General features: G+C 38.6%; 1 protein-coding gene across 5 annotated transcripts in view; it reads right to left on the bottom strand.

Annotated features, from left to right (window-relative positions):
* Positions 1 to 1,059: 1,059 nt before the first annotated feature.
* Positions 1,060 to 23,059, bottom strand: part of ZNF268 (zinc finger protein 268) — a 42,326-nt gene continuing 20,326 nt past the window's right edge. For 2 of the 5 annotated variants that reach the window (XM_041729250.1, XM_041729249.1), the window contains exons 4-6: positions 11,032 to 11,158; positions 10,648 to 10,743; positions 1,061 to 5,587 (exon numbers count right to left, since the gene is read on the bottom strand). In XM_041729250.1, the coding sequence (XP_041585184.1) occupies positions 3,156 to 5,587; positions 10,648 to 10,743; positions 11,032 to 11,158 (2,655 nt within the window). In that variant the 3' untranslated portion in view covers positions 1,061 to 3,155. Of the gene's footprint in view, positions 5,588 to 10,647; positions 10,744 to 11,006; positions 11,159 to 23,059 lie in introns of all 5 variants that reach the window. The other 3 variants (XR_005983799.1, XM_041729251.1, XM_041729253.1) reach the window with 3 other exon arrangements.

Here is a 23,059-nt window from a genome sequence, read left to right as displayed (position 1 = left end):
TGGAAAACAGTGTGGAGGTTCCTCAAAGAGTTAAAAATAGAATTGCCCCATGACCCAGCAATTGCACTGCTGGGGATTTACCCCAAAGATACAGATGCAGTGAAATACCAAGGCACCTGCACCCCAATGTTTATAGCAGCAATGTCCACAATAGCCAAACTGTGGATGGAGCTTCGGTGTCCATCGAAAGATGAACAGATAAAGAAGATGTGGTTATCTATATATAGGAATATTACTCACCCATCAGAATGGATGAATACACACCATTTGCTTCGATGTGGATGGAACTGGAGAGTATCATGCTGGATGAATAAGTCCATCGGAGAAGGACAATCATCAAATGGATTCACTTGTACAGAGAATATAAGAAATAGTGAAAGGTATTATAGGGGAAAGAAGGGAACTGATTGGGAAAAATTATAAAGGGTGACGAAACATGAGAGACTCCTAACTCTGGGAAATGAACAAAGTGTAGTGGATGGGGCGGTGGGTGGGGGGATGTGGCAACTGGGTGATGGGCACTAGGAGGCCACTTGATGGGATTAACACTGCGTGTTATACTTATGATTGCAAATCTAACTTACATAAGTAAATAAATGTGATGAGCTATACTTTATGATTGCAAATCTAACTTACATAAGTAAATAAATGTGATGAGCATCCTTGTAATTTTCTCAATATAAAGGTATATATATATATATATATATATATATATATATATATATATATCCTATTAAGTGTGACGTTTGTCAGTTTTTGGAACATACTCCTTGCAAAGTTAAAGCACTTTATTTCCATTCCTAATTGAATAGTATTTAAAAATTCTAGGAGTATTAAATTCCATCATATGTGTTATCTACACACATATGGTCTTTTATCTGGTAGTGTGGTTAATTTTATGAAAAGATTTTCCAATACTAAATTTCCCAAACATAATATATATATATTTTTTAATAAATTAATTTTATTGGTGTTCAATTTACCAACATACAGAAAAACACCCAGTGTCCCGTCAAGTGTCCCCCTCAGTGCCCGTCACCCAATCCCCCCCACCCCCCGCCCTCCTCCCCTTCCACCACCCCTAGTTTGTTTCCCAGAGTTAGGAGTCTTTATGTTCTGTCTCCCTTCCTGACCAAGCATAATATATTTTTATAGGGTCACATTCTGCTGCATATGAGAGCAAACTCTTCCTACCAAAAAAGAAAAGGTGGCTTAAACAAGACAGTTCATTTCCCCTTGGTGGTGTAGGGATGGTATAAAAGCCCCTTCATTATCAGACATCCCCACAGTTGACTTCTGTCAACCTTCCCTTAGACACTGTTAGCAATCTCTATCTCATTACTCAGAATTTAGTAGCAAGATCATACTTTCCTACAAAGACAATGGGGAAATGTGGCTCTTGGGCTGGGCACTGTCATTATGAGAAGTACAGTGATTCTGTTGGTAATGAAAGGTCACTGGAGTCAGAACTAGTAGTCTGCTGCATTTAAGATTGTCATGCCATTAAAAAAAAAAAACAACTTCCACATCATTAGATTCATTTTGCTACAATTACATTTACTATATTTCAAACTATGTTCACAAATATGAACTCCAAGTCATTTATCCCTCACATGTCAATTCTTGGGGGAAATTATAAAGTGCTGGATTATTGATCCTTGAATTTTCCCAAGAATTATCAGCTACTACAAAAAGTCTCTGGAGCTTCTTCCTGCTTTGAGGCTTGGATGGGTTTAGAAACTAGAACTTTACAGTGGCAATAGCTAAAGCTATCCTAGGTAGTCTACATAGAAGGAACTAATTAATAATTACAGGAAATGTTACCAGAAAACAAAAGGTGAGTTTGCTTTTTGGTACTTAGGGAGTCCAGTGGAAATTTGAAGTCTGGAATAAATATCTCAGCCTAGTTTGATGATCATGCCAGGTCCTTGGCAGGGCACCTTGAATGATGATCCCATCATGACCTCATACACCGTGAGAGATTATCTTAGTGAAAATCAAGATGTTCAAACTGGTGAGGGCAGAACAGATTTCTGTATGCACTATGCAGATGTATATACCTAAAGAGATAGTTGCCATGCCCACTTACAAAGGGCACGAAATAGCAGAAAGGGATTGTGGTATTGAAATTTAATTTTAATAAATCATATTATTCTAGTAACAAGTTGTATTTGTTAAAAACAATGTTGCTACACAAAGCACAAGTCCCTGGATGATGGCATGTATCTAACTTACCTCTCACATGTGACATTCACAAGTAAAATGCCAAAGTACACAAAACTCACATAGTACAAAGGAAGACAACATCTGAATATTCCTGTAGATCTTAAGATATATTTCTCGTTATCCTGATTACATCTATTTACACTGAAAAAAAAAAAAAGAAAAAGAAAAAGAAAAAATACCAACTTCATTTTGAATATGCCTATCAATTACAGTTGAGTGTTTTCTCCAACCCTTTCCTAATATGGAACATCTAAAACACAATTTCCCCCATAATAATTTGTAAAGGAAATTATTTTCCAAATTAATCAAAATAACAGTGAAGGGAACCTTTCTACTGAGGGTTTTGTTACCCCATCTGATATATTCATAGATCTTCATTCATATATTACTAATTTTTAAATGGAAGTTTGTCTTTCCTAGATGAAGAATTTCCCTCATTTAGAATATGATTTCTCCAAGGTGTGAGCTTCTGATACCTAAAGTGTGTGTGATTTTGATATTTCTGCCATTTGTTGGCTTTCCATTTTCTCTCATTACAATCCTGTTTTTAAAAAATCCTACTATTTAATAAGAATTTCAAAGGAATGTGTTCTATATTCACTTGCTTTATGAAACTTCATCTTTGCAAATTTTATCACAGTAAAAAAAAATAATAACTTTCAAACATTTGGTTCATTGATACAGCTCCTCACCTGTACAAACTTTTAAAAAGGTATGGCTTGCTGCTGAAAACTTTCACAAGATTCATTGAATTCATAACATTCCTGTGTGCATTTACTGGGGTTTCTTTTATGAGTAAAAAGCAGCTTTCTATGGGTGCCCCTGCACATGCTGTCCATCCATAGGTTTCTATTCAATATTAGTTTTCTGCTGTACAATGAGATGATTTCATTTATAGTTTCTCTTCTATATGAATCTTCGGGTATTTCCTATGAATTGACTTTGGGAAGAAAGTTTCTTATATTTAACTCAACATGCTTTTCATCTGCATGAGTTCTCTGATGCATAATGAGCTGTGACTTCCAACAGAAGGCTTTTCCACATTCAGTGCATTTACAGGGTTTCTCTCCTGTGTGAGTCCTCTGATGTGCACTGAGGATTGATTTCTGAGAGAAGGTTTTTCCACATTCGTTGCATCCATAAGGTTTCTCCCCTGAATGAGTTCTCTGATGTACAATGAGCTGAGATTTCCTAATGAAGGCTTTCTCACATTCACTGCATTCATAGGGTTTCTCTCTTGTGTGCATTCTTTGATGTACAATGAGCTGTAATTTTCCACTGAAGGATTTCTCACACTGACTACATTTATAAGGGCTCTCCCCTGCATGAATTCGCTCATGTACAATGAGTAGTGATTTCCAAATGAAGGCCTTCCCACATTTGTTGCATTCATATGGTTTCTCTCCTGAATGGGTTCTCATGTGTATAATGAGATAGGATTTACTACTAAAGGCTTTGCCACAGTCACTACATCCATAAGGTTTTTCCCCTGCATGAGTTCTCTGATGGGAAATGAGCTGATCTTTCCTATTAAAGGCTTTTCCACATTCACTGCATTCATAGGGATTTTCTCCTGTGTGAATTCTCTGATGTACAATGAGTTGTGAATTAAAACTGAAGGATTTCCCGCATTCATTGCATTCATGTGGTTTCTCTCCTGTGTGAGTTCTCATATGTATGATGAGGTAAGACTTGCTCCTGAAGGCTTTTCCACATTCACTGCATCCGTAGGGTTTCACTCCAGTGTGACTTCTCTGATGCACAATGAGCTGTGACTTCAAACTAAAGGCTTTTCCACATTGATTACATCCATAGGGTTTTACCCCAGTGTGTGCTCCCTGATGTACGATGAGCTGTGACTTAAAAGTAAAGGCTTTTCCACATTCACTACAACCATAGGGCTTCTCCCCTGTATGAGTCCTCTGATGTACAATAAGGTTTGACTTTGTATTAAAGGCTTTGCTACAGTCATTGCATTCAAAGGGTTTTTCTCCTGTATGAGTTCTCTGATGTATAATGAGCTGTGATTTCAAACCAAAAGTTTTCCCACAGTCACTGCATTCATAGGGTTTTTCCCCAGCATGGGTTCTCTGGTGTGAAATGAGCTGGTATTTCCGACTGAAGGCTTTCCCACATTCATGGCATTCATATGGACTCTCTCCTGTGTGAATCCTCTGATGTATAAGGAGTTGTGAATTGAAACTGAAAGCTTTCCCACAGTCACTGCATTCATGGAGTTTCTCTCCTGTGTGAGTTCTCATATGTATAACGAGGTATGACTTGCTCCTGAAGGCTTTGCCACATTCACTGCATACGTAAGGTTTCATTCCTGTGTGACTTCTCTGATGCACAATAAGCTGAGACTTCAAACTGAAGGCTTTCCCACACTGAATGCACCCATAGGGCTTTACTCCTGTGTGAACCCCCTGATGCACAATGAGCTGTGACTTGAAAGTAAAGGCTTTTCCGCATTCACTACAACCATAGGGCTTCTCCCCTGTATGGGTTCTCTGATGTACCATAAGGTTTGACTTTGTATTAAAGGCTTTCTGACATTCACTACATTCAAAGGGTTTCTCTCCTGTATGAATTCTTTGATGTATAACAAGCTGTGACTTCAAACCAAAATCCTTACCACATTCATTACAACCATAAGGTTTCTGTCCTGAATGAGTTCTCTGGTGTGAAACAAGCTGGTCTTTCCTACTGAATACTTTTCCGCATTTGCAGCATTCATAGGGATTCTCACCTGTGTGGATTCTCTGATGTATGACAAGTTGTGAATGGAAGCTGAAGGATTTCCCACATTCACTACATTGATGGAATTTCTCTCCTGTGTGAGTCCTCTGATGGACAGTGAGGTAGGACTTACTGCTGAAGTCTTTCCCACATCCCTTACATTTGTAAGGTTTCTCTTCTAGATGAATTTGCTGATGCATTGCAAGGTACGACTTACTGCTGAAGGTCTTCCCACAAAAACTGCATTCAAAAGGTTTTCCTCCTATACACGTCTGCTGGCATATGAGTTGTGACTTCTTGTTGATGGTTTTTCCACATTCATTACTTTCACAGTATTTTATTCCAATAACAGTTTGCTCGTGTTCAGGATGGTGGAATGATTCCCTATGTGCATGAAACTCATTAGGATTCTTTCCAGCATAATCACTATTGAAATCTGTATTATATTTAAATCTCGTTCCAGGTGTGACATACTTATGAAGCTTTTCTCCTGAAGAAACATAATTTGTACTAAGAAGACACAGTTTCCCAAATGTACATTCGTAGCCTTTTGCCATATTTTCCAGCTTATCTTGATTTTCCTGATGCCATTCCACATGATCATCAATTTCCCAGGCTTTTCCTATCAATGAAAATAGTTATATTAAAAATAATAACATGATCCTGGCATAGCATAAAATTACCTTAAAAATACTATGTCAAGAGAGGGTATATTTTTAGTTTCACACATTAGCTCTTAATATAAATAAAATCTCAAGTATAAATGTACTGAAACTCCTGGCCAGAGAGGAAACAAAACTAAAAATGAAGATTGGCGTAGAAAACTAAAAATGAATAGAGATGGTTTAAGTTTTAAAATGCTGCATAAGGGGTAAAGAAAGCAAAACAGGCACAAATAAAAATAAGAAAAATATAAAGCAGTTGGAAGAGATTTCAGCATTGTATTTTTTCAACAAATAATTGTCAAATACCTATTACATGCTAAACACTGTGCTCAACTCAGAAGAAACTCAGAAAACACTGCAAATTACAGTCCTCTTGGAAAGAAAGTTCTACTGCATGCCCAAATACATGAAAATAAAGTCACAAGAAAAGTCAATGTGATGTTTCAGAACACTGAGGATAAGCAGCAGGTAGTTTCTCTTCCAGAGAAAACAGTAAAATTGTTTTGTATAATGAATCTGAAGTCAGAATGGCATCTGATTTCACATTAGCATCATTAGATGATAAAAAAGAACACTCAGAAGTATACACATTTTCAGAGAGACAGGTCTTAAATGTTATACTTCGTGCACTCTTTCACAGGAAATAACTTGAAGAGGTGCTTCAACAAAACAAACCAAGAAAAAAGATGACCCCAAATAAATATGGAAAATAAAATCTGAAAGGAGACTCCAGGATAAAACAGTGTAGTACAGCCAGGGTATGAGGTAAACTAGGGTCACACTAGAGCACATCCAAGGACAAGGGAGTGGCATAATCAGGAAGAGACAGAATGACTAACATGACTGAATGAAGCACAGGAATACTTAAATATGTGAAGAAAAGTCTGGGGTTAATGATAAATACACACTAATGATAAGAACAGAGAAAACTGGGGATCCCTGGGTGGCGCAGCGGTTTAGCGCCTGCCTTTGGCCCAGGGCACGATCCTGGAGACCCGGGATCGAATCCCACGTCGGGCTCCCAGTGCATGGAGCCTGCTTCTCCCTCTGCCTGTGTCTCTGCCTCTCTCTCTCTCTCTCTGTGACTATCATAAATAAATAAAAATTAAAAAAAAACAATTTAAAATTAAAAAAAAAAAAAGAACAGAGAAAACTGGGCAGGCAAACAACTCAAAAGAAAAAAAGTGATTTTTTTTTAATTTTTATTTTATTTATGATAGTCACAGAGAGAGAGAGAGAGAGGCAGAGACATAGGCAGAGGGAGAAGCAGGCTCCATGCTCTGGGAGCACGACGTGGGATTCGATCCCGGGTCTCCAGGATCGCGCCCTAGGCCAAAGGCAGGCGCCAAACCGCTGTGCCACCCAGGGATCCCCGATTTTTTTTTTTTTTTAAGATTTTACTCATTCATTCATGAGAGACACAGAGAGAGAGAGAGAGAGAGGCAGAGAGACACGGGCAGGGGGAGAAGCAGGCTCCATGCAGGGAACCTGATGTGGGACTATATCCTAGGACTCCAGGATCATGCCCTGGGCCAAAGGCAGGAGCTAAACTGCTGAGCCACCCAAGGATCCCTGAATAAAATGATTTATGAACAAAAATTAGCCATTGCATATTTGCTTGATTCACCTGTGACTAGAAATTACATAGTCATAAAGATGTAAAAACCGGAGACTGATCTAACCCAAACGAACTAACTTTATAAGAAGAGACAGTGCATATATCGTTGAAAGTATGGGAGAAGGGGCATGAAAGAGAATTGAATCATCATGCTGTTATACTGAATAACAGTGGTGATGACCACTAGGGGAAAATCAGCACTAGAATAAGCTGGTTATTTAGAAATAAGGAAGCAAATACCATGAAAAGACCTAAAAGGGATGAAAGTGATTTTACCAGGGGGAATATAACACTGAGAGGAGGCAGGGTGAACTATATGCTGCTGACAACAAAACCCAATAGCCAAAAATACAAAGTGGAGAGGGAACAAGACCTAGGATTCAGTCCTCAGGCACAATGACAAGTATCTGGAGGCTGACTGGGTAGAGAATGGATGGACCTGATCCAGATGTCCTAAAGTAATATGCTGACCAAGGCCACAAAGAGAAATGAGCATTTAGAGAACATGGCAGCAAGTCAGGCTTGGAGACAGCAGATCAGAGGACCTTAATATGTCATCCCAGGGTTCCCTACCTCTTAAATCTGATCCCTCTTCATTTTGTAAATAGTCTCCATATTGTATTTTCTCAAGCATCAATTCCCAAGTGGGGGCATTACCTCCTCCTTGCACTGAGAAGTGAAGGTTCTATCACGATGGCTTGGAAAAGAGTATTACTGGCTATTCCATGGTTCTAAACTCAGAAAAGTTCCTATCAAGAAGAAAACAGGCCAGTGACTAATGAATCTTTGTCCAGGAATCAGATTTGTTCATGTGTTTGGCTAACAGTCTTAACCCTGTAGACTTTCAGAGTTCATAGAAACTAAATCTGTCTTAATACTCTACCCTGTAACCCTGCTGTAGCTATGATCATAACCCATCCTCAGTTCCCCTGGTTAGCCACAGTTCTTACTTCCTTCATTGGAGTTCCCAAGAAACATAATACATTTTCTGTTAAGCATTCTCTTTGGAACAATAATGGCAGGAAGTGATACTATGGTTGGTCTCAAGGGAAATTTCAAAGAATTCCCGAAATCAAAACAATACCAAAGCCAATGAATAGAAGACGGAATTTCCTAAGCTTAAATATTACTTAAACATGATTGAAGATGATTACTGTGGTTCAAAAGTAATAGCTGGAAACTTCACTTGCACGGACAGAATTCAGATTTCTGAAGCTACAGAACAGCATTCTCCCAAACAACCATCTTGGGTGTAGCCAAAAAGACAATGGAAAGGGGAATCATAATCATGCTCAGAGAGTGGAACCAAGGGCTCATTAGGCCACTGCCACAGCAGGAAGTCCCAGCACAACCTGCCCATCCAGGGCATCAATGCACTGCAAACCAGTGACTTCTATGTGGCACTCACTGTGGCTGCTCTTCAGAATGGGGATTCCTGTTGTACCTGCCCTGTACTTCTCTCCACCACTCTGTACTTGTCTGGCTGGTTGGGTGTGAATAACTTATCTTTAACTGCAGGTTACCAGACCATAAAGAACTACCACTGAGAATGAGGATCCAAGACTTCATTAATACAGGACAAGAAGAAAAGCAGGGATGGTGGAACATTTTTGAAGATGGATGGATTAAAAGAGGATGACTAGAAGCTGCCTAGCCAAAGAGGTGGAGGAAGGTAGACAGTGCTGCCAACCAAACAATCCTTCTCCCTTTTTCCTGGCTGGCAGAAAACTGATATTTTTTTCCCCAAGCCCATCCTTAAGGCCATGTGCCTCAGTCAGGGAAATGGGGACCAATCTCCACTGCTACCTCTACCCCAGAAAGTAAAGCATCATCTCAGACAACAGTGGTGGCCCTACTTCCCTTGACAGAGTCTTACTCAGACAGGGGTATGTGATGAAAACCTAGCCCAGTAAGCATGATGATGTGATAAAAACCTAGCCCACTAAGCTGAGAGTTTCTGCAATAGGCTCTACCACCTGATAAAAAGAATCACGTGGAAAAAGCAGTTTTCTTGTTCTACTGGCCAGTGGTGTATCTGCAGGTATTGGCTGGAACTGTAGAAGCCATCTGATGACTATGAGGGAGTGAACCTGAGGGAAATGTTGACAGACTTGGAATGGCCATGCGGAGAGGCACCTTTGGTGATTTGCTGAATCGATGGTTTAGTCAACCCTACAACTGCCCCTTGTCAGGACTTTCGGTGATGTGTGGTAATAAATCACTTCTGTTTAGTATATTGATTTAGGATTAATCAGAAATTATAGTTGATACAATCCTAAAGACTAATGAGATTCATTCTGTCATGCCCGTGACAGATGGAACACATTAGGGAAATGTATCTGACAGTAACATCAAGATGAACTAATACAAAAGACAAGCACATTTGGGGAATAAATAGAACAATCAAGAAATGAGATCTTGATTTTATTTTTGGTAGGGACTGGGAAAATGGGGGCTTTACTTAAAAGACTTCTTTTTAGGGAACCAACATATTAACAGATTTCAGCAACATTAGTGAAGAGAACTGCATATGAAGGCGATTTAAGCTGACTTCCCAGGGCCAGGAGAAAGAGCTAGAAGCAGAGCAGAATGAATAAACAGAATGCCAAGAAGAAAGTATGATGTAGCTATGGAGCAATGCAATAAACAGTTCCAGTTCCTGAAAATGAGACAAAGGAGTGGCACACACAGGAAAGATGCTCAAAAGACCAATCAAACTCTGTACCAAAGGCTGAGGAGGGATGGAGTGTCAATTACCAAAAGGGCAACACAGCTTAAATCTTCAGAACAGATGTCTTTTAAACGTTACAATATATAAGAAAAGTAGAGGGTATGAAAAGTCCCTTTGGACTCAGAGGGAAGAACAAGAAAAGTCAGTAAAGCTTTGTGCTAAAAGCTAAAAAGTAAAAAAAGTAAAGCTTTATGCTAAAGTGCTAAAAGCACTTAGTCGTACAGTGTGTGAGTGGGTTCAATATGGTGTCACATGAGGAAAGGGGAGGGGAGGACTCAATAGAGAATAACTAATATCCACAGGTGCCAGAATGTGCTTAGAAGGAACAGTAATGACTTCTCCTAATAGATATCAGGAAGGAAGGAGGCTGTGATTATGATTAACTCTAAGTGTAAGAGATTTAAAAATATAATTAAAAAAAAAAAGTAGAAGGGGGAATGAACATCATATTAAGAGATAAAGAGAAAAAGCCTGTTTAACTGCATAACAAAATGAATCTAATCCCCTGGGAAAGCATGAAGGAAACAGAGAATGCTGAGAGAAAGAAATGAACTAAAACAGACTGGTTATGAATGAGACAAAAAGTACAAACATGAGGTGCATGTCATGTGAGAATTCACATCAATTCTGAATAAGGAGGAAAAGATCTAAATATCCTCATCACCCACCTGGTTGGCCTTGACTTGGGATTTGGGTCTGCATCATCCACAGTTCTTCTCCTTGTTCCAACTTGAAGATGATATCAGGTTTGGCATCTTGATACCCTGTGAATGGAAAATCACAGACAACCTGGACCAAAACTGCCTCAAACCCTGAAGAAGGGGAAAGAGTCAGTTTAGAGGCAGCATGATAAAGTTGTCCTTCTGCCCCATGGCAAAGTGAAGACCATTCAAACTAGCATATTCTAATGCCAAAGGGAGACTAAGAAAATCTGGCTTTTAAATATAAGTCCAAAATCACTAAGAACTTTGCAAAAGCCACCCAGCTTTCAGCAACCAAGAAGGGGAAGCCTGGAGATTACACACACCCCATTTATTGGAGGGAGCTCCTACCCAGGGACACCAGGTGGCTATAGTTCTCCAACATCACACTCCTGTATAGGTGCTTCTGAGCTGGGTCCAGTAGCCGCCATTCTTCCCAGGTGAAGTCCACAAACACATCCACGAATGACAATGGTCCCTGAAAGAGCATATTCTTATTCAATCTCAAAGTCTTTAGTGAGTTTCTGGTAAACAAAAAGATGCCTAGGTTGTCCACTGTTTATATTCTACTTGTGAGAAAAGCAAAAATATATTGAAAACATTCCATCAATGTGTATTAAATCAGTCAGCCTCTCACTCAACATAGGAGAATATCAGGTGCCAGATACTCAGTGAGGTACAGGTGATATAAACTTGAATGAAGGGACATCTGGGTGGCCCAGTCAACTAAGTGTCCAAGTCTTGATTTTGGCACAGGTCATCATCTTGGAGTTTTGGGATCAAGCCCTGTGTCTGGCTCTGGGCTCAGTGGGGAGTCTGTTTGAATATTCTCGCTCTTCTTCTCTTTCTCTCTCTCTCAAATAAATAAAATACATCCTTGAAAAAAGAACTTGAAAGAAACACAATCCTGTCCACAAGAAGTACTCACCACTGCAAAGGAATACAAAGTTAAACATGTGTGAATGCAACTGTGGGCGACCATGAACTAGCTGGAGTGACTGAAGCAAACCAGGCCTGGACTTGCGTCCCTCATTCACTCAAAAGGCTCGGGAGCCTAAAGGGTGAATAGTTGGTTGACGCTTGAGAAAGGGCTTGAGCAATGGTTCTCAGGGCTCGCTTGTACGTGATTGCCCACATAACACAATAGATACAACTTATTGATTGTAAGATTCACTCTGGCGTGGTCATAAATGTAAATAAGGGTCTGTGCTGTCCTTGCTGGTCTGTTTACCATGTCTAATATTCCTTTGAAGTATGCACATCTGGAGCAACAAGCTTATCTATTTACCAAGGTCTTCTGGCACCCGTGAGTCTGTCTTGCATGCTGAGAAAGGGGAACTTTGGAGGGTTTCACAAACATGCTAAAAATAGATACCTTCTTAGCTTTGTTTTGCTCATGCTATAAAATGTTGTAAAACCTTGAATAAAGCTGGCACTGCTTGGACATCATCCACTGTGTCCCTCCTGTCCCCATCTCTTTACTTTTATTTTCCTCATCCCCTTATCCTCAGGACCCTGATCGTGTTGCCACAGCACACGCAACATGCAACTGGAAGTCAAAGAAGCTAAGACAAAAGAACATACAACAAAGGCACAAAGACGGAAACAGCAATGCTACTCATTAAAGATACATCTTTGAATGTTTAAGCTATCCGAGGAAACATCTGCACAGGGTAACCAACTGTCCCAATGTACCCAAGACTAGGGGATTTCCCTACACATGGGACCTTCAGTATTAAGGCAGGACAGCTACAGGCAAACAGGAATGGTTAGTCATCATCCCTCCTTAGCTCCAGGTGTCAGGTATTCAAAAAGTACAGGTGATAATAAACCAGGATGAAATACACTCCTGCCTGAGAGAAGCATTTAGCATTGCAGAAGAAAGCAAAGTTTAAAAGATGCAAATGTAGCAGGAGATTAAAGAAGCTAAGATAGGGGGATCCCTGGGTGGCTCAACAGTTTGGTGTTGACCCAGGGCCTTCGACCCTGGGCATGATCCTGGAGTCCCAGGATTGAGTCCCACATTGGGCTCCCTGCATGGAGTCTGCTTCTCTCTCTCCCTGGGTCTCTACCTCTCTCTGTCTCTGTGTCTCTCATGAAAAAATAAAATTTTTTTTTTTTTTAAAAAGGGAGAAGCTAAGATAAACAAACAGAGTACAATAAGGGCACAAAGCTGGAAGCTAGCAATACCACTTGGAAGTGTCAGGCTGAATCTGTAAAAGGGTACCACAGGAGCAGCCACTGTGAGAGAAGAGGTTAAAACTTAAGTGGAAAGAAAAGACAAAAGCTCTAAGTAGTGGCCAATTTGTTGGACAAATGATCTGAATAGGAAGATATACAGATAGCAAATAAGCATATGAAAGATGTTCAACATCATATGTCATTGAAGAATTGCAAGTTAATAATGACACACCATCACAGACTCATTAGAATGGCTAAGATAAAAAATAACACAACCAAATTTCATAAAAGACATGAATATAAACATCCCAGAAGCTCAGAGAATTGAACAAAGATGAAGTCAAAGAAACCCACACCAAGGGACGCCTGTGTGACTCATCGGTTGAGCATCTGCCTTTGGCTCAGGGCATGATCCCAGAGTCCCAGGATCAAGTCCCACATCAGGGTCCCCTCAAGGAGCCTGCTTCTCCTTCTGCCTATGTCTCTCGTGAATGAATTAATAAAATCCTAAAAAAAAAAAAAAAAAAAAAAAAAAAAGAACCATGACCCAACTATAAGCTGTCTAAAAGAAACTCGCTTTAGATCGAAAGATAAAAACAGATTGAAAGTGAAAGATATTCAATGCAAATAGTATCCAAAAGAGAGCAGAGAGGGTAATACCAGTATCAAATACAATAGTCTTCAAATCAAAAAAGGTTTCTAATAAGAGACCAAAAGGGACATTATATACTATTAAAGGTTCAATACCGTAAGACAATATAAAAACTATAGTTATACATATAATAACAGATCATCAAATTATATGAAGCAAAAACAGAATTGAAGGGTCAAAGTTTTATAATGATAATTGGAAACTTCAATATCCTGCTTTTCATAATGGATAGAACAACCAGACAGAAGATAAGAAAACAAAATACTTAAAGCAAAGATCTAACAGATGTAGTCAAAATAGTCTACCCAACAAGAGCATATGTATACTTTTCAAGTGCACAGGGGACATAGAACAGGAAAGACTGTGTTAACCCACAAATTACATCCCAGTAGATCTTAAAAGATAAAGATCAGGGAACCTAGGTGGCTCAGTTAAGTGTCTGACTCTTAATTTTGGGTTATGTCATGATCTCAGGGTTGTGAGAGATCAAGCCCTGGGTTGGGTCTATGCTGGGAACTGAGCCTGCTTAAAATTCTCTCTCTTTCTGTCTGTCCCTCCCCCACTACTCGTGTGTGCTCACTCCCTCTTAAAAAAAAAAAGACTGTACAAAGTATTTTCTCTGACTACACAGGATAAAGATAGAAATCAACAGAAAGGGAAAAAAAGGAAAATTTACAAATTAAAGGAAATTAAACAACATATCTTAAGGAACGGATCAAAGAAAACATCAAAAGGTAAATTAGACATAAATGAAAACAAAATACATCATACCAAAATTCACAGGATGCAACAAAAAGCAGTGTTGAGGGGAAAATTAACTAGGCAGAGTAGAGGAAGCAAAAGAACATATCAGTGATTCAGAGGACAGCGTAATGGAAATCAATCAAACTGGACAGGAGAGAGAAAAAAGAATAATGGAAAATGGAAAAAGACTTAGGGAACTCAGCAACACCATCAAGAGTAGTAACAATTGCATTATAGAGACCTCAAATGGAGAAAAGATAGAAAGGGGGGCAGAATATTTATTTGAAGAAATAATAGATGAAAATTCCCTGAATCTAGAGATAGGAACAGAAATTCAGATCCAGGAAATACTGAGAGCCACCAACAAAATCAACCCAATGAGGTCCACACCAATACACATAGTAATTAAAATGGTTAAGAAAAAAAAAAAAAAGTAGTGATAGAGAATTTTAAAGCAGCAAGAGAAAACAGTTACATACAAGGGAAACCCATAAGGCTATCAGCTGATTTTTCAGCAGAAACTTGGCAGTCCAGAAGAGAGTGGCATGATATTTTCAAAGTGCTGACAGAAAAAAAAAAAAAAAAAAAAAACCTGCAGACAAGAATGCTCTATACAGCAAAGTTATCATTCAGAAAAGGAAGATAACAGAGTTTTCCAAACAAAAGTTAAAGGAATTCATGACCATTAAACTAGTCCTACAAGAAATAGTAAAGGAGATACTTTGAGTCGAAAGATAAGACCTAAATAGGAGTAAAAAAGTAGGAAGCACAAAAATAGTAAAAATAAGTATCTATAAAAATCAGTCAAGGGACTCACAAAATAAAAGGATGTAAAGTATGACACCATATACCTAAAATGTGTGGATGGGGACAGGAAGAGGAGTATAGAATGGGTTCAAACTTTAGCAACTATCAACTTAATACAAACTGCCATATGCATAAGATGCTATATTCAAACTTAATGGTAACCACAAATCAAAATCACTAATATAAAATAAATAAAGAGAAAAGAATCCAAGTATATCACTAAAGAATGCCAATATACCATGAGAGAAGAGAGCAAGAGAAGAAACAGAAAAGAACTATAAAAACAACCATAAAACAAGTACCAAATGATAACTACAAACCTATCAATAATTAAGATTTTTAAATAAAATCTTTAAAAAAAAAAAAGACACAGGGTGACAGAATGGATAAAAAAGCAAGACCCATCTATATGTTGCCTATAAGACACTCATTTTTGACCTAAAGATACCTGCAGATTAAAAGTGAAAGGATGGAAAACAATTTCTCATACAAATGAATGTGTAAAAGCCAGGGTAGCAATACTTATATCAAACAAATATATATAGATTTTTTTAAAGATTTTATTTTATTTATTCATGACAGACACAGAGAGAGAGAGGCAGAGACATAGGCAGAGGGTGAAGCAGGCTCCATGAAGGGAGCCTGATGCGGGGCTCGATCCCGGGACCCCAGGATCACGACCCGAGCCAAAGTTGGACGCTCAACCACTGAGCCACCCAGGCGTCCCCAAAATATATTTTAAAACAAAGAACATAACAAGAGAAAAAAAAGGACAGTATATAACCATAATGGGAACAACCCAACACAAAGATATAACAGGTATAAATATTTATGCACGCAGCAGAGCAGCACCCAAATATATAAAACAACTAATAACAAACATAAAAGAAGTCACCAATAGTAATACAATAATAGTAGGGGACTATAACACCCAACTTATATCAGTAGACAGATTATCCAAACAGAAAAATCAACAAGGAAAATAATGGCTTTGAATGACACATTGGACCACATGGATCTAATAAATATATTCAGAATATTCATCATAAAACAGCAGAATAGACATTCTTTTCAAATACACATGGAACATTCTCCAGAACAGATCACATATGAGGCCACAAAACTAATTCCAACAAATTAAAAAGATGAAAGTCATACCATGCATCTTTTCTTGTTTTTTCTTTTCTAAGAGAAAAAGCACAAGAGGGTGCACAACCAGGTAGGTACAGAAGGAGAGAGAGAATCTTAAACAGGCTTCATACTCAGCATGTAGAGCCTGATGTAGGGCTTGATCTCACAACCCTGAGATCATGACCTGAGCTTAAATCAAGAGTCAGATGCTCAACCAACAGAGCCACCCAGGCATCCTTTTCTTTTTCTTCTTTTTTTTTTTAAAGATTTTATTTATTTATTTATTTATTTTTTAATTTTTATTTATTTATGATAGTCACAGAGAGAGAGAGAGAGGGGCAGAGACACAGGCAGAGGAAGAAGCAGGCTCCATGCACCGGGAGCCTGATGTGGGATTCGATCCCGGATCGCGCCCTGGGCCAAAGGCAGGCGCCAAACCGCTGCGCCACCCAGGGATCCCAAGATTTTATTTATTTACTCATGAGAGACACAGAGAGAGAGAGAGGCAGAGACACAGGAAGAGGGAGAAGCAGGCTCCATACAGGGAGCCCGATGCGGGACTCAATCCCGGATCTCCAGGATCACGTCCTGGGCCGAAGGCAGGCACTAAACCGCTGAGCCACCCAGGGATCCCCCACCCAGGCATCCTTATCAAGTATCTTTCCTTTTTTAAAATAAAGATTTTCTCTATTTATTCATGAGAGCCACAGAGAGAGGCAGAGACACAGGCAGAGGGAGAAACTTGCTCCATCCAGGGAGCCCGATGTGGGACTCGATCCCAGGACCAAGGGATTATGACCCAAGCTAAAGGCAGATGCTCAACCATTGAGGGACCTAGGCAGCCCTCAAGCATTTTTCCTGACCACAATGTTATGACACTAAAAATCAACCACAAGAAAAAAATCTGGAAAAAAAACACAAATACATGCAGGTTAAATAACATTCTAGTATGCAATGAAAGTATCATCCAAGAAATCAAAAAGAAAATTAAAAAATACATGAAGAAAAATGAAAATGAAAACACAATGATCCAAAATCTTTGGGGTGTACCAAAGCTGTTCTAAGAGGGAAGTTTATAACAATACAGGCTCCTCAAGAAGCAAGAAAAATCTCAAATAAACAACTGAACCTTACATAGAACAGAACTAGAAAGAATAAACAAAACCCAAAGCCAGTAGAAGAAAAGAAATAATACAGATTAGAGCAGAAATAAATGAAACAGAAACTAAAAGAAGGGAGGGGGGAGAAAGAGAGAGAGAGGAAGGGAGAGAGAGAAGACTCAAAATCAGAAAAGAAAGAAGAGAAATAATGACTAATACCACAGAAATATAAATGATTGTAAAAGAATAGAATGAAAGATTACATGCCAACAAAGTGGACAACCTAGAAAAAAATGGATAAATTTCTAGAGACATATAACCTCCCAAAACTGAATCAGGAAGAAATATAAAATTTGAACAGACTGATTACCAGTGATGATACTGAATTAATAATTTAAAAAACTCCAAAAAAATAAAAATCAAATATCATTCTTATTGGTCAAAGACTGAAAGCTTTTCTTTTTTGTTGTTGTTTTCTAAAGATTTTATTTATTTATTCATGAGAGACAGAGAGAGAAAGAGAGAGAGAGAGGCAGAGACACAGGCAGAGGGAGAAGCAGGCTCCATGCAGGGAGCCCGACGTGGGACTCAATCCCGGGACTCCAGGATCACACCCTGGGCCGAAGGCAGGCGTCAAACCGCTAAGCCACCCGGGGATCCCCTGAAAGCTTTTCCTCTAAGATAAGGAACACAGCAAGGATGCCTGCTTTCACCATTTCTATTCAAGGTAGTACTGAAATTTCTAGCCAAAACAATTTGGCAAGGAGAAGAAATATCTTTCAAATGGGAAAGGAAGAAGTAAAATGATTTTTCTTCACAGATGATATGATCCTACATGTGGAAAACTTTAAAGATTACACACACACACACACACACACACACACACCTGGTTAGAACTAATAAATTAACTCAGCAAAGTAGCAGGATACAATGCTAACACACACACAAAAAAAATCAGCTGCATTTCTATATATGAAAAATAATCAAAAAAATAAAAAAAAAGAAAAATAATCAATCTGAAAAGCAAATTATGAAAACAATTCCATTTATAATAGCATCAAAAAGAATAAATGCAGGGTGCGTGGGTGGTTCAGTGGTTGAGCATCTGCCTTGGGCTCAGGTAGTGACCCCAGGGTCCTGGGATCCAGTACTGCATCAGTCTCCAGCACGGAGCCTGCTTCTCCCTCTGCCTATGTTTCTGCCTCTCTCTGTGTCTCTCATGAATAAATTTTAAAAATCTTAAAAAAAAAAAAAAAGGAATAAATGCTTATCCAAGGAGGTAAATAACTTGTAGAATGAAAACTAGAAAATTCTGCTGAAATAAATTTTCAGACATAAATGGGGGTGCCTGGTGGGTTAGTTGGTTAAGCCTCTGTCTTCAGCTCAGGTCATGATCCCAGGGTCCTGCTCAGTGGAGAGTCTGCTTCTCCATCTCCCCCTAATCATGCTCTCTCTCTCTCTCTCTCAAATAAATTATTTTTTTATCTTAAATAAATAAATAAAAGACATAAATAAATGTAAACATAGTATATGTTCATGGATGGAAGGCTTATCATTAAGGTGCCAATACTACTCACAGTGATCTACATACTAAATGTAATATCTATCAAAATCCCACTGACACTTTTTTTGCACAAACAGAAATGCCCATCCTAAAATTCATATGGAATTTTAGGGACCCTGAATAGCCAAAGCAATATAGAAAAAGAATGAAGCTGGAGGACTCACATTTCCCTATTTCAACAATGACTACAAAGCTATAGTAATTACAGCAAAGTAGCATTGGCATAAAGACTGATATACAGACCAATGAAACAGACTAGAGAATTCAGAAATAAACCCTTACATATATGGTCAAATGATTTAAAAAAATAAATAAATAAATCTTTTTTAAAGATTTATTTATTTATTTATGATAGACATAGAGAGAGAGAGGCAGAGACACAGGAGGAGGGAGAAGCAGGCTCCATGCCAGAAGCCTGACGTGGGACTTGATCCCGGGACTCCAGGATCGCACCCTGGGCCAAAGGCAGGTGCCAAACTGTTGAGCCACCCAGGGATCCCCTCAAATGATTTTCAACAATGGTGTTAAGACCACATGATGGGGAAAGAAAATTCCTCTCAATAAATGTTGCTGAGAAAACTGCGTGTCCACATGAAAGAGAATGAAGTCGGATCCTTCCCAACCTCATACATAAAAACAAACTCTAAAATCTTAGCAAGTTTTTATAGCTATCCACAAGCTCCTCTATAATTAATATGGAAAAGCAGAGGAAAAAGATAGCCAAAACAATTCTGAGGAGCAAAGGTGAAGTATTTCCAGTAGCCCATTTTAAGACTTCCTATAAAATCAAGTTGGTGTGATGCTGGGGAAAGATCAGACACAAGACGAATGAAGCAGAAAACAGAGCCTAGGAATAGACCCATACAAACATTGTCTCCTGATTTTTTTTTTTTTTAATCAAAGACATAAAGGCAATTCAATGGAGAAAGGAAAATATTTTCAGCAAATGGTGGTGCAGGAATACTTTCACATCCATAGACATAATAAACCTCAATACATAACCCAACCCTATATAAAATTTAACTAAAAATGAGTCATAGACTTATATGTAAATTCTAAAACTATTAAAAAAAAGTCTACAGAAATACAAGAGAAAATTTGTGTACTTTGGTTTGGGCAATGAGATTTTATTTTCATTTATTCGTTTTGTTCAGTAGGCCTCATGCCCAATATGGGGCTTGCACTCATGACCCAGAGATCAAAAGTTGCACGCTCCACTGACTGTGCCAGCCAGGTGCATGGGTAATGAGATTTTAGACATGGCACCTAAAGCACAATCCATTCTAAAAAGTAAAATTGAGAAAATGGAATTTACTGTAATTAAAATACTTGTTCTGTGAAAGCTGGTATTACAAAAATGAAAGAGACAAGCCAGAGACTGGGAGAAAACAGGGATCCTGTTATGGGACTCGATCTCAAGACCACAGGATCACACCCTGAGCCAAAGGCAGATGCTTAGCTGCTGAGCCACCCAGGCATCCTACAAATCACTTTTCTGATGAAGGACTTGAATCTAGAATATGTAAAGAACCCTTACATATTAATGGCAAGAAAACAACCCAATTAAAAATTGGGGAAAAGATCAGACACGGAACAGATACTTCACCAAAGATATACAGAAGGCAAAACATATATTAAAAGATATTCAGTAATACTAGCCATAGGGAGATGCAATTTAAAATCACAACGAAATACCACCTCACATATGTTATTATGGTAAAATTTTACAAACCCGACAACACTAAGCACTGGCCAAGATGAGGAGCAACAGGAACTCTCATTCACTGCTGGTAAGAATGCAAAATTGCACAGATACTTTGGAAGATAGTTTTTTTTACAAAGATAAATACACTGTTACCATACAATCCAGCAATCATGTTCCTATTTACACAACTAATGGGAAAAGTCATGTCTACACAAAAACCCATACAGGAATGTTGACTGCATCTGTAATCATCAAAAACTGGAAGCCTCTGGATATCAAGACCTACTATAAATAAAGATAGTGTGATATTGGCACAAGGACAGAAAAGAAGACCAATTGCAAAGAAAAAGATGTAATCACTCTGCTAAGTGGTGATGCAACAAGCAGCCAAAGGCACTGCAGTTAAGACCAGAAACCATGGAAACCAGCACCCAGAGCTGAAAGCCAGCAGAAGAAGAGGCCAACAGAGGTCCAAGACTGATTAAACTCTTTTAAAGATTCATGTATTTATTTGAGAGAGAGAGAGAGAGAGTGTGTGTGTGTGTGTGTGTGTGTGTGAGCACAAGTGAGTAGGGGGCAGGGACAGAGGGAGACAGAGAATCTTAAGCAGACCCCCAGCTGAGCACAGAGCCCAACAGGGATTTGATCTCAGGACTCTGAAATCATGACCTGAGCCAAAACCAGGAGCTGGACACTTAACCAACTGAGCCCCCCAGGTGCCCTTGATTAAACTCCTTTAAATAGGGAAGATTTTGCAGCAAATCGTCACTCTTCAGATGCTGAGTCATTCACATCTGAATGTATCAAAAAGCAACTGCTGCCACCGGACAGACTCTCCACAGCTTGAACATAATAAGAAGCACATGCCAAGAGGGACCCAGGCTCATCTCAACTGCACACTCACAGATGGACTTTGGGACTTTGTGTTTGGTTAGTAACTTCTTACCCCTTACTGTATCTGGTTTGTTGTGGGATTTTGTACTGTGCTTTGCTTTGTGTTCTGTGTATGAAGCCAAGTTAAATGAGCTTGAGACCCTGAACATAACTGCTTCACAATTATGTGAACTGTTCTATAACTGATTAAAGCTGACACAGCCCAAGTGTGCACATTCATAGCATGCTCGTGACACCAGTGTAACAGAATAAAGAGTTACAAAACCAAACCATATTTATGGATACCTGACAGATGACAAAGGTGGCACTGCAGAGCCAGAGGTAGAAACCAATCACTGCACTGCACTATGAAAAAATAAATCTTGACTCCTATCCACCCCAAACGTAAAAATTCATTCTAGATGTATTACAAATCTAAACGTGAAAGGCAAAATAACAAAGAAAAATGTCTCCATGAGCTTTGGATAAGGGAAAAGCACTTAAAATTGGACCTAAAAAGCACAAGTAATAAAAAAAAGTATGAATCAGAATAAGTTAAAATTAGACATATCTGTTCATCAGAAGACATTAACAGAATGAAAAGGGAAGCAAAAAAAAATTGAATAAGAGTTAATACTTTTTACTCTGAAATATTTAGAGGAGGCATGATGGTATCTGAGATATATTAAGAAATGCACCAAAAATAAGATAGGTCAATGGATGCACAGAGAGAAGACAGATACTGTGATAAGTAAGTTTAGTAAAATGTTAATGTTAATTCTGGTGATGGGTACACAGAGGTTCACTAAAATCCTTTCAACTTTGCTCTCTGAAAATTTTTGTAACAGAATGTTGGAGGTAAAAAAAACACCCCAAGTAAAATCTGAATATGGATTTGGTATCAAGTTAGTTTAAAACCTTCATGGGTATGAATCACTGAATATTGTTAAAATGAAGAGTTGATTCTAACAGGATTGAGGGGGGGCATAATATTCTGCATTTCTAACAAGCTTCCAGAATATAAAAAAAATTCGTTTTAACAAATAAGAAAAAAGAAAACACAAAAGGCAACAAAAGGTCAAATAAGCATGATAAAAGGTACTCATCCTTTTTAGCTAGCAGGAAATGCTAATTAAACCCATACAGAGACACTACCATACAACCAGCAGAATGGCTCAAATTCAAAAGACTCACAATAGACCAAGATTGGGAAGTATAGAACGTTCACACACACTGCACTTGGTGGAATGAGCAGTAAACCTAAGAGCAGGGTGTTTAATGAAACAACATACTTACAGAAAAATATAAACAAGATTACAAGATGCATGTGTCACACGATTAACATAAATTAAAAATACATGACAGCAATAACAATATATATTGTGTGAACACATATAAGGAAAAGAAATCCATAAAAATAGTAATTTGGGGGAATGGGGAAGGAGGCTGAAATTGAGCATGGGAAATCAGAAAATATGTAAATAAAGATAGATGGGGACCTTACACAGACCAGTGATGATAAAGAGACCATGAACTGAGAGTGATTAACTTAACCCTTTGACCTAAGGATCGCCATCCCTCTCCCCATCAGAGAGACAGAGAGAGAGAGAGAGAGAGAGAGA

This window comes from Vulpes lagopus, chromosome 14, assembly GCF_018345385.1.
Source record: "Vulpes lagopus strain Blue_001 chromosome 14, ASM1834538v1, whole genome shotgun sequence".
Classification (NCBI taxonomy): domain Eukaryota; kingdom Metazoa; phylum Chordata; class Mammalia; order Carnivora; family Canidae; genus Vulpes; species Vulpes lagopus.
The sequence above is the reverse complement of the archived record's forward strand: the minus strand, read 5'-3'. Positions and strand labels throughout refer to the sequence as shown.